The sequence below is a fragment of the Mobula hypostoma genome, chromosome 18, assembly GCF_963921235.1.
Source record: "Mobula hypostoma chromosome 18, sMobHyp1.1, whole genome shotgun sequence".
NCBI lineage: Eukaryota > Metazoa > Chordata > Chondrichthyes > Myliobatiformes > Myliobatidae > Mobula > Mobula hypostoma.
Genome location: NC_086114.1, coordinates 54,232,252 through 54,244,312, shown reverse-complemented (window position 1 = coordinate 54,244,312; position 12,061 = coordinate 54,232,252). Strand labels below are relative to the sequence as shown.

General features: G+C 48.6%; 1 protein-coding gene across 8 annotated transcripts in view; it reads left to right on the top strand.

The window, feature by feature from the left end:
- The window catches only part of LOC134358546 (AP-3 complex subunit beta-2), a 170,397-nt gene that overhangs the window by 29,770 nt on the left and 128,566 nt on the right, over positions 1-12,061 (top strand). For 2 of the 8 annotated variants that reach the window (XM_063070897.1, XM_063070896.1), the window contains exon 1: positions 6,117-6,965. The exons of 5 other annotated variants lie outside the window; for them this stretch is intronic. In XM_063070897.1, the coding sequence (XP_062926967.1) occupies positions 6,733-6,965 (233 nt within the window). In that variant the 5' untranslated portion in view covers positions 6,117-6,732. Of the gene's footprint in view, positions 1-6,116; positions 6,966-12,061 lie in introns of those variants that run through there. One more of the 8 variants, XM_063070898.1, reaches the window with a different exon arrangement.

The following is a 12,061-nucleotide window of genomic DNA, read 5'->3' as shown; positions in this document are numbered from 1 at the left end:
AAGCCTAAATCGAGTATAAATAATACACAAAAGAACACAATTGGAACTAAAAAGGTCCATTTACCTCAAAGTGGTCCTTGTGTTACTATGCTGAGGTAGTGATTAGGGTTGTGCCAGTTGGTTCAAGAACCGAATGGTTGAGGAGAGTAGCTGTGCTTGAACCTGGTGATATGGGACTTCAGGCTCCTGTACCCCCTGCTATGAGAAGATGTCGTAGTCTGGATGGTGGGGATCTTTTGATGGATGTTGCCTTTTCGAAGCAGTACCTGCTGTAGATACTCCTGATGGTGAGGAGCGATGTGCCAGTGATGTACTCCTCTCTGCAGCTACTGGGAATAATCTCTAATCCATCTGTACGTGGTAACCTTTCATGCTCTCAGCCCCGCTTTTCAAGGACATCCTGTAAACATAGCCTTCTCCCTATTGATTCCAACTACGCTTCCTGCTACTTCGGGAAAGCAACAGACATAATCAAGGACCCCCCCCACCACAGTCCCCCTCTCCCTTCCCCGGGTGGGCAGAAGATGCAGAACTTGGAGACGTGTGTGACCAGTCTCAAAGGCAGCTTCAATCCTGCTCTTGTATAGACCTTTTGTACGGTAGAGAGGAAGACTTGATCTCTCAATCTACCTCGTTGTGGCCCTTGCACTTTATTTGTCTGCCTGTACTGCACTCTCTCTAACTGCATTTTGTTTTCTTTTTTCCACTGCACTGTATTTACATGTGGAATGTTCATCCTGGTTGGCTGCATTTCGATACACATGACAGTAATAAACCAGACTATTAATCTATTGTGGGGGAGTCTCAGACCAGAGGACACAGCCTCAGAATACCCCCCCCCCACTTTAGAACAGAGATGAGGAGCCATTTCTTTAGCCAGAGGGTGGTGAATCTGTGGAATTCATCGCCACTGACAGCTGTGGAGGCCAAATTATTATGTATATTTAAAGTGGAGATTGATAGGTTCTTGATTAGTATGGGCATCAAACGTTACAGGGAGAAAGCAGGACAACGGTGTCGAGAGGACTAATAAATCGGCCATGATGGGATGGCAGAGCAGTCTCTGGACTGAATGGCCTAATTCTGCTCTTATATCTTATGATCTTATAGTACATTAATTTTCACTTACTCATGTACCAAGAATATCCTGTCTTAAATCTATTCAAAGACTCTGCCTCCATCCCTGTTTGCTGGGAAGAATTCACAAGGCTAATGATCTCTCTGGGAAAGTATTTCATCTCATCTCACCTCAGTGCAAAGTGAGGCCACTTATTTTTAAACAGTGACAACCTCGCTCCTTGTTCTAGATTGTCCCATGAGACCAACCATCCCCTGCAAATCCATCCTGTCAACACCCTTCATGGTCTAGTGTTTCAGATAAATCCCTCTCACTATTTTAAACATAAGGCGATGAAAGCCTGTCCGGTTCCTCAGAAGACAAATGACCCATCCCAGATCATTTATATAAAAAAAAGGCATTGGTTAGTCTTGCGAGACTATGGATCTGCGCCTGGAAAGTCTTCACTCTCTAGGGTGCAGGCCTGGGCAAGGTTGTATGGAAGACCAGCAGTTGCCCATGCTGCAAGTCTCCCCTCTCCACGACACCAATGTTGTCCAAGGGAAGAGCATTAGGACCCATACAGCTTGGCACCAGTGTCATCGCAGAGCAATGTGTGATTAAGTGCCTTGCTCAAGGACACAACACGCTTCCTCGGCTGGGGCTCGAACTCACGACCTTCAGATCGCTAGTCAAATTCCTTAACCACTTGGCCACGTGCCCACACAGGTCATTAGTTCAGTAATATCCTCTGATATTGTGGTCTCTAGGGGGCAGGGACACAGGGCTACCATTCGACCTGGTTCAAAGTAAACTTATTATCAAAATACACCATATACAACCCTGAGATTTGTTTTCTGGCAGGCATTCAGAGTAATTTCAAGAAACACAATAAAGTTGAAAGGTCAAAGTAAATGTTATTATCAAAGTACATATATGTCACCATATATTACCCTGAGATTCATTTTCCTGTGGGCATACTCAGCAGATCTATAGAATAGTAGCTATAAAAGGATCAATGATAGATCAACCTGTGTCTAGAAGACAACAAACTGTGCAAATGCAAATATAAATAAATAGCAATAAATAAGGAGAGCATGAAATAATGAGATAAAGATGAAAGACCCCACCCAACAGGAAGGACAAGCAACCAGTGTACAAAGGACAACAAATGGTGTGAGTATGAAAGAGAAAGTAAGTAAATAAATAAATAAGCAGTACACATTGAGAACATGAGAGCAGGAGTCCTTGAAAGTGAGTCTATAGGTTCTGGGAACTGTTCAGTGATGGGGCAAGTGAAGTTACCTTGAACCCTTTGGTTCAAGAGCCTGGTGGCTGATGGACAATAACTGTTCCTGAACCTGGTGGGGTGAGTCCTGAGGCTCCTGCACCACCTTCCTGATGGCAGCAGTGAGAAGAGAGCATTCTCTCTGGCTGGTAGGGGTCCCTGATGATGGATGCTGCTTTCCTGTGAGAATGCTCCATGTAGATGTGCTTAATGGTGGAGAGGGCCCAGGAAAGATCCTCTGAAATGATAACACCGAGATATTCAAAGTTGCTGACCCTCTCCACTTCAAATCCCCCAAAGAGGACTTGCGCATAGACCTTCAGTTGCCTCCTCCTGAAATCAATTATCGGCTCCTCGGTTTTGCTGGATTGAGTGAGAGGTTGTTGTGGTGACACCACTCAACCAGATTTTCAATCTCCCTCCTATCTGCTGATTCGTCACCACCCTTGATTTGGCCAAAAGCAGTGGTGTCATTGGCAAACTTAAATATGGCGTTGGAGCTCTGCATAGCTTCACAGTCCTAAGTATAAAGTGAATAGAGCTGGGGGCTAATCACACAGCCTTGTGGTGCACTGGTGCTGATGGAGATTGTGGAGGAGATGTCGCCAATCCAAACTGACTGGGGTCTACAAGTGAGGAAACTGAGGATCCATTTGCACAAAGGAGTATTGTGGCCAAGGTCTTGAAGCTTATTGATTAGTTTTGAGGGGATGATAGTATTGAATGCCGAGCTGTAGCCAATGAAGAGCATCCTGATGTGTGTATCTTCACTGTCCAGATGTTCCAGGATTGAATGAAAAGCCAGTGAAATGGCATCTGTTGTTGACCTGACGTGATGGTAGGCTAATTGGAGTGGATCCAAGTCAGTTCTCAGGCAGGAGTTGATATGTTTCAAAGCACTTCTTCACAGTGGATGCAAGTGCTGCTGGATGATAGTCACTGAGGCAGCTTACCAAGTTCTTCTTAGGCACTGGTGTAATTGAAGCCTGCTTGAAGCAAGTTGTGGCAGTGCTTGGCTCTGTCTGTTGCATTCAGTTTTCCGCATTTTATCCTGCAGTATGTAATAACAGCTGCACCACAACTGGTAGAACTGAGGCTTCACAGCTCTGCTGACTCCGGTTCGATCCCTGATTCGACTACTGGCTGTGTGGAGTTTGCAAGCTCTGTGATTGAGTGCATTTCACTCCCGGTGCTCTGGTTTCCTCCCACATCCCAAAGATGTGGTTGTGTAATCATCCTCTTTAAATTCCCCCTCATGTGTAGGTGAATGGGGGGTTGGGGGTGTTGATGGGAATGTAATGCGAATAAAGTGGGATTAGTGTAGCTAGGTGGTCAATGGTCAGCATGGACTCGATAGGCTGAATGGCCTTGTGGTGTGACTCTGTGATACCTCAGTTTTAGATCCTGTAGATGGTGTAACCTCACTGTGCTACTCTAATTCAATTTCTAGTCAGAGACATCTGCTCTAATATTTTTCTCTTCCGAGCTATGTCATTTCTAGTTTTATAAGAAGTGCCGATTTTTCTTCAACCTGTATTGGCCACTGTCTAACGACAGTGTTCAGATCCTCTGTGTAACATTCCTTGAATTTTCCGGTGAACTAGCTAAACTTGTGCTCCCTGTGATAGAATTACCAAGCATAACATAATCTATTACTCCTGACCCAACCGTAACCCTGCGTCTTCTGAGAGACCCGTCAGGTCTAATTGTCTAAAGGTCTCATGTTGCTCTTTGCCATCTCCAACATGATGCCGACTTTCTGTGCCCCTGAGGCGAGACCTTTGTTCGACTTCTGATTTAAAAAAACAGCTGTAGGAGTGTACTTTCTCAGTACCGAGTCTGCGTCTCGATCTGAACTGTCAACCATCCTTCTGCTTCCGCCGATACTACCGGACCCACTGAGTTCATCCAGCAGTCTGTTTTAGAGCACAGAATAATATCCCAGTAAATAAATAATCTATGGCCAGCACAGTAGCGTAGTGGTTAACACAGTGCCTTACAGTACGGCGACCTGGGTTCAATTCCTGCCACTGTCTGGAAGGAGTTCATACATTCTCCTCGTGACCACGTGGGTTTCCTCCTGGTGCTCTGGTTTCCTCCCACAGTCCAAAGACCTACCATGTAAATTGTCCTGTAATTAGGCTTGGATTAATCCGGGAGATTGCTGGGCGGCATGAAACCTACCAAATCTTGAAAGGACTAGGGAGGATGTGGAGAGGATGTTTCCTATGGTGGGGGTATTTAGAACTTGAGGGCACAGCCTCAAAATTGAGGGATGACCCTTTAGAACAGAGGTAAGGAGGAATTTTTTTAACCATAGAGTGGTGAATCTGTAGAATGCTCTGCCACAGGCAGCAGTGGAGGCCAAGTCTGTGGATATATTTAAGGCGGAAGTTGATCGTTTTCGGATCGGTCAGGGCATCAAAGATATGGCGAGAAGGCAGGTGTGTGGGGTTGAGTGTGATCTGGGATCAGCCATGATGGATTGGCGGAGCATACTCAATGGGCTAAATGGCCTAATTCTTCTCCTATGTCTTATGGTCTAAATACTGGCTTTGCCAAGGATAACTGCATCCTGAAAAATGATTTAAAATTTTCTGCCGAGAACACTGATATAAGTTGAGTTTATTTATCAAATGTCAGAGGTGTTTCTACAATCCTCACAGAGGAGCATTTAATTTACTACATGACTGGGTCAGCCTCGCCAAAAACTATTCATTTGGGTGATTATTCAACAGAGTATCGCTCATCGCCAGGATAATAAGTGACTTTAATTTCTGGTCTTTGTAGATACCTTCATCTAGAGCATGGGTTCCCGATCTTTTTTATGTCATGGACCAACACCATTGAGCAAGGGATGTATGGACCCCAGTTTGGAAACCCTTGAGTTTTAGACTCATACAATATAGAGGCAGGCCATTTGGCCCAACTCTTCCAGGCCGACCAAGTTGCCTGTATTTGGCCCATATCCCACTGAATCTTTCCTATCCATGTCTTTCAAACCTTGTTGGAAGGTTGAGGCTCAGGTAACCAGTTCAACCTTGCGGGTGGTTTAGTTGGAGGCAGTTGACTGTTCAAAGTGAGAGGTGCCCCCCCCCCCCAGGACCCCTTGGCTGATTGCTGAAGCACACACAGGTGTACTGAAATGGGAAGACATCCCCAACATGCCCCCTCCCCCCAAAATTGGTGACATCCTTGGAATTGAGACTAGGCTGATAAGGCAACTGGTGTTAGGGAACCTCCCGAGATATTGGAAGCAAACCCTTTGACACTGGGAGGTGGGCTGGTGGATTCAGGTTGGCGAGGGAGGAGGTGGGGTTGATGAGGAATAGTCGGAGGAGGAGGGGAGACATGGGCTTCTGTGGAGGGATGTGGTGTTGGGAGTTGGGAGATGGATGGAGAGTGGTGGAGGGAGAGGCAATGAGGAGGGGGAATCGGAGGGAACAGAGTGATGGGTGGGAGAGGTCAGGAGTTTAGGCTATGGGAGGTGGGCGAGGTCAGAGTTGAGAGTGGGAGAGTCGGGGTGGTGCCGAATAGGAGGAGGGGGAATGGATGGAGGCTTGAAGGGGTAATGAGGAGAAGGGAGAGGAGCGAGAAGGATTTGGAGGGGGTGGGGAGGGTCACTGGGAGGAAGGGAGCCGGATCCTGCCGGTAGATCGGGATCGGGTGTAACATTTCCCACCCGGGACTGCTGTGCTGTGACGTGAGGCGGCTTGGTAGGCTGGTAGGCGGGCCGGCCGGCCGCCGGGTGCTGACTCACACGTCAGTGGGACAGAGCTGCCGGCGAAGCGAGAGCCGAGGCTGTAAACGTGGCTGGGAGGCTGAAACAGGTTTAGAGAGCGGCGAGGGAGGAGCTGCTCCGGGACAGGGACAGGGGCAGGGGCTGGAGTGATACACATACATATATACACACACACACACACACACACACACACACACACAGGCATACAGACAGACACATACGCGCGCACACACACACATACACAGGCATAGAGACAGACATATACGCGAGCACATACACAGCACACACACACAGGCATACAGACACACACACACAAACAAACAGGAGGGTTAGAGAGAGAGGCAAATAGAGACAAGCATAAAGAGAGAGAGACACACAGACACACACAGGCAGGAAGACAGTGGGAGAGGTACTTGCAGAGAAACACACAGATAAGGGGGAGGCAGAGACACAGAGAGTTTCACGCAGACACGTGTGGTGTTGGTGAGATCTGTGAGAACAGAGGGTGATCAGTCGCTGAGAGACGAGCAGGACCGGGGAGGATCGGAGCGACTGAGAGGGATCGGGAGGAGCACTGCCCTGGGCTGCGGTGACAGGGACCCCGTGGCGCTGGGGGTCTGACCGGGGGTTGGGGGGCTGCAGGGAATGAAGCCGATGCAGAGGCTGCTGCAGCTGCCGGTGACAGCCGGCCTACTGAAGCCACTGTGCCCCGAGGAGAGCCGGTGCCCGGTGCTGAGTCCGGAGGGCGGACCGCAGACCTGGTACAGCGCGGTGCAGCCTGATGAGCTGAGGCTGCTGAGGAGCCCACCAGAGCCCGAGCACCAGGGCCAAGGCCAGGACCAGGACACGGTCGAAACAGGCTCTGCAATACTCTTCCGGTAGGGAGCACACTTAGGTGGGGGGGGGTGTCCGTATGTGTTTCTCTTTTCCTCACTTCCTCCCTTCTTTCTCACCCCCTCTCTCCCCCCACCCTCTCTCTCCACCCTCACCCTCTCTCTCCCCTCCTCCCTCCCTACCCCCTTTACCCCCACACTACCCCTCCCCCTCCCCTACATTACCTCTACACCCTCTCCCTCCCCTTCGCTCTCCCCCCTCCCTTTCCCAAGGGACTAGCATAGTAGCTCTTGACTCAACACCACATGATATAAGAACAGAATTAGGCCATTTAGCCCATTGAATCTATTCTGCCATTCAACCATGACTTTTTTGCCACAAACTCTTACTTTCTCATAACCCTTAACCCTTTTACCAATCAATAACCTATCAATCCGTGCCCTAAATATACCCAATGCCTTGGACTGCACAGCAATGCATTCCACAGATTCACCAACCTCTGGCTGTTCGTCCTCCTCCTCCTCCTCTTTGTTCCAAAGGCTGTGCTCTTGGGTTCTGGGTTCACCTACATCCTCTTCTTGTTCACTATCCAGGCCTTTCAGTATCCGTCCGGTTTCAATGAGCCCCCGCCCCCCGGAATCAGTGTTTGGTTTCAGTGATGTGTGTGAGTCAGAGTGCCCCAAGTTCCTCTGCATCTCCTTGGACTCTGTGGAGTCAATGTTGGCTGTCAAGTGAAAGGGAATTGTCTTGTGACCCAGGGTTTAATGAGAACAGGGGAGAGTATGTCCTGAATGCCCAATCAAACTACCGCCTTAAACAGATTTCCTGTCCATTACCATAAGACCATAAAATATCGGAGCAAAATCAGGCCAATTGGCCCATCGAGTCTTCTCTGCCATTCCATCATGGCTGATTTATTATCCCTCTCAACCCCATTCTCCTGCTTTTTCCCTATAACCTTTGACACCCTTACTAATCCAGAACCTGTCAACCTCTGCCTTAAATATACCTAAAGACTTGGCTTGCACAGCCGTCTGATTCCCCACCCTCTGGATAAAGAAATTTTTCCTCATCTCTGTTCTAAATGGACTTCTCTCAATTCTGAGGCTGTGCCCTCTGGCACTAGATTCCCCCCACTATTGGGAACGTCCTTTATACATCCACTCTATGCAGACCTTTCAATATTCAACAAGTTTCAATGCAATTCAGTCCCCCTCTCCTCCTCCTAAACTCCAATGAGTACAGTCCCTGAGCCGTCAAATGACCATGTTATGTTGCAGGGACTTTGCTGTGTGTGAGTTGGCTGAGAGTGACAGTCTCCCAAGCAATTACTGAGCAGTGAAGACCTAAGGGTTGGTGCAAGTTACTTGGCCCACTGCTTCATGCCGACCAGCTGGGTTGGTGGTGAAGCAGAGTGGAGCTGGGATCTCTGCCCTACTGTAGGGTCTCCACCTGATCCACCGGCCACCTCTCTGACTCCTCAGAGGCCACCCGGCCTGCCGTCTTTCCCCAGCTGTTTGTTTATCACTTGGGCTCTGTGTCACTGAGTAGGAGCAGGCGCTCTGAATGAACAGTGACTCGGCTGGACCACAGGCAGCCCAGTGCCCAGTCCGGAGAAGGCAGCTCAGTATGAAACCTGTTCCCCATCTCTGAGGGAATGCAGTGGACCTGGCCTGTGGAGTTTGCACAATATTCTACAGCAAATTAATTAGTGGGTTTATGGGTGATAGCGTCATACATAGAAACAGGCCCTTCAGCCGAGTTTGCCCACGTTGACCAAGGTGTCTGGCCCATGGCCCTCTAAATCTTTCCTATAGATTTGTTAATGTAAGTGACATTGTATATTTCAATGTACATATCATTAATTGTCGTTGCTCCTCACCACGCCCTGTGGCGCAGCTGGCGGCAACCTCACTGTTTCTTTAGCTTTTGTGCGTTTTTTACGAGGCCCAGCTCAACCCAGCATGGATGGGAAGCGTGCAAGGAGCCGGCCGGATTCGAACCCGGGACCACTCGCCTCGGAGTCCGGTGTAGATGCCACTACACCACCAGCCAGCACACGTGGTTATGAATAAATCTAAATCTATCCGTGTACCAGCTTGCATGTGCACGCAGGATCCCATGAGTATCAGCAAAATCAATTTCCTTTTGAACTCTTTGTTGATTGACTATCAAGCAGGAGTTGGGAACATGGAGAGCTCCATCATCTCAGCTGCAGATGATACGCTGAGGCTGCCTCATTAATTCTGTGTGTCTGCCCGATGTGATGGCATGGTGGCACAATCCCTATGTCATAGCTACCGAGACCAGGGTTTGATCCCAATCTCAGAGTGCTGTCTGTGTGGAGTTTGCATGTTCTCCCTGCAGACCCTTCTACAATCCCATTCTAACCTACTCTTTGCTGTTGGAAGATGGAAGCATCAAACACCCTGATCTCAGAGACACTGTGTCTTATTTATTCTTCCATCTTCCAGGGTCTGTCATTGCCAGTATTTATGGCCCACCTCTGATAACCCCATCCGAGGAACATTATTTCTCAAGTCAACCATACTAGGAGGGATTGGAGGGCAATACAGACCACTCCACAGGGATAGCCGCCTTCCTCTCCCAAAGTACATCAGTGCTCCAGTTGAGCTTTGATGGGAATCTGTTGTATATCACAAACTCTACAGTAATTCCGCAACTGCCGCTGTGGGATTTGAACTCTGGCACAGAGTAGTTGGCCCAGCCTCTGGATTCCTGATCCAGGAGTTTAACTCAGACATTGCCACCATTGTGGTGGAGTAGGGGCACTCGTGGCATGGGACTCTATTGGAGCATTGGGGCGTGGTTGGCCAGACATCGGGGCATCACGGTACCCCCCCCCCGCCCCTCTCTACGTAGCTGCACAGTTGTTGCCAAAGTAATGGATCCTTTGAGAGCTGAGGAAGAGTGGGATAGGAAGGGTGTAAGAGTCACAGTGTGGGGGTGAGGAAGCAGGGCCGCATCGACCCAGGCCAACACAGACCTGGGTGCTCGTTTCAGTCCGGGAGAGCTTACCCAGAGGAGAGCCGTTCTACTGGAAGCTGTTCTGCAGGAAGGAATACTGACTTTCTGAAGTGGTTTTGCTGGTGGCATTTACTTGCACATAGTGAGTGTGGGGGTGAAGGCATGCAGAGAGCCAAGGTCAGGGTGGGACTGATTCCCACAGTATCAGCACAGATTCTCAGTCAAAGGTCACATATCTTGCCCAAGACGGTTGTTTGTCAAGTCCAAAGTAAAATTCCTGGCTGCAGTTAGATAGACAAAGCTTCGGGTACTAACACAAAGGCAAAAGCATTGGGTGGGGACAGCGTTCGTAAGTCCTTTCAGCTCTTTGTTCTGTGCTAGCTGTGAGATTACTTTTCTTGCAGGCATTCACGGTGAGTGAGTGAGGCCTCTGTTGGTCAGGGTTGACCATGAATGTTGTGTCCGAGCTGTCTAAATACGCAAGCCAGGGTAGTTCAATGTGGAGAGCACGTAGCGAGCTCCCCCCTCCACCCATCTGATGAACCCAAGGGAACAGCAGAGATGGACACAGTTTGGCACCAGCAGTGTCGCAGGAGTTGCCAGTCAGCTTTGAACTCAACTCAATGCCTTAGGGACTCCAGCTCTGGATTTTTCTCCCAGGGTTTCCTCCCGAAGCTTCCCCCTTGAGTAGGTATAGCCGCAAGGCAGTGGAGGTTTGAGATCAGAGTTTTCCCTCTCCTAGGTGAGCAGCCAACCGTGGCTGATGAGCCCCATCTGCCCAAAGCAACTGGCTCTAAGGCGCCAGTAATGCACCTTTGCCCCTTCTTCTGTCAGTAGGACAGTTCTGCTGTTCTCGGTATCTATGCCACATGTGAAGGCCAGGAGCTACGCTTGGTTGTCAGAGGCCATTGAGAGCATTTAATAGGTAGTGGGAGCTTGTCCCCACTACCCCTCCTGGATATAACAACCTTAAGGAACCTAAGTAGAAGAAAGAAATATAATAACATCAGTGAAAAACTACACACAAAGACTGACAAACAACCGATGTGCAAAAGAAGACAAACTTCGCAAATTCGAAAAAAACAATGATGATGATAAATGATACTGGGACCATGACTTGTAGGGTTCTTGAAAGTGAGTCTACAGGCTGTGTTCAGGGATCAGCGTGTATTGTGGTGAGTGAGATTATCCACTCTGATTCTGGAGTCTGGTGGTTGAGGGATAATAACTGTCCCTGAACCTGGTGGTGTGGGACCTAAGGCTCCTGTGCCACCTTCGTGATGACAGCAGAGAGAAGGGAACATGGCCTGGATGGTGGGGGTCCTTGATGACGGATGCTGCTTCCTTGTAGTAGCACTCCTTGTAGGTGTGCTCAATGGTGCAAAAGACTTTACCTGTGATGGACTGGGCTGTATCCATCATGTTTTGTAGGCTTTTCTGTTCTTGGGCACTGGTGTTTCCGTAGCAGGATGCAATACAGCCAGGCAGGATACTCACCACTGTAGATCTATAGAAGTTTGTCAGAGTTTTGGATGACATGCTGAATCTAGGCAAACTTATACTGTCATGCCTTCTTCGTAATGGCAGTTACATCCTGGCCCAAGGACAGGTCCTCTGAAATGATAACGCCAATGAAGATAAAGTTACTGATGCTCTCTATCTCCAATCCCCTAATGAGAACTGGCTGATGGACCTCCGATTTTTGTCCTCCTGCAGTCAATAATCAGCCCTTTGGTTTTGATGGCGTTGAGTGAAAGGTTATTGTTGTGGCATCATTCAATCAGATTTTCAATCTCCCTCCTATATTCCAATTTGTCACCAATAACAGTGGTGTCATCAGCAAACTTAAAATGGCATTGGAGCTGTGCTTAGACACACAGTCATAAATATCAAGTGAGTAGAGCAGGGGCTAAGCACAGAGCTTTGCGTTGATGGTGATTGTGGAAGAGATGTTGTCGTCAGTCCGAACTGAATCGGGTCTGCATGTGAAGAAATTGAGGATCCAGTTGCAGAAGGATATATTGAGGCTCTGGTCTTGGAGTTTAGTGATTAGTTTTGAGGTGATGGTAGTGTTGAATGTTGAGCTGTAGTCAATGAAGAACATTTTTCCCCTTATTTTCCATTTTATGGTTTTATTCCTTTTGAAAGTTGT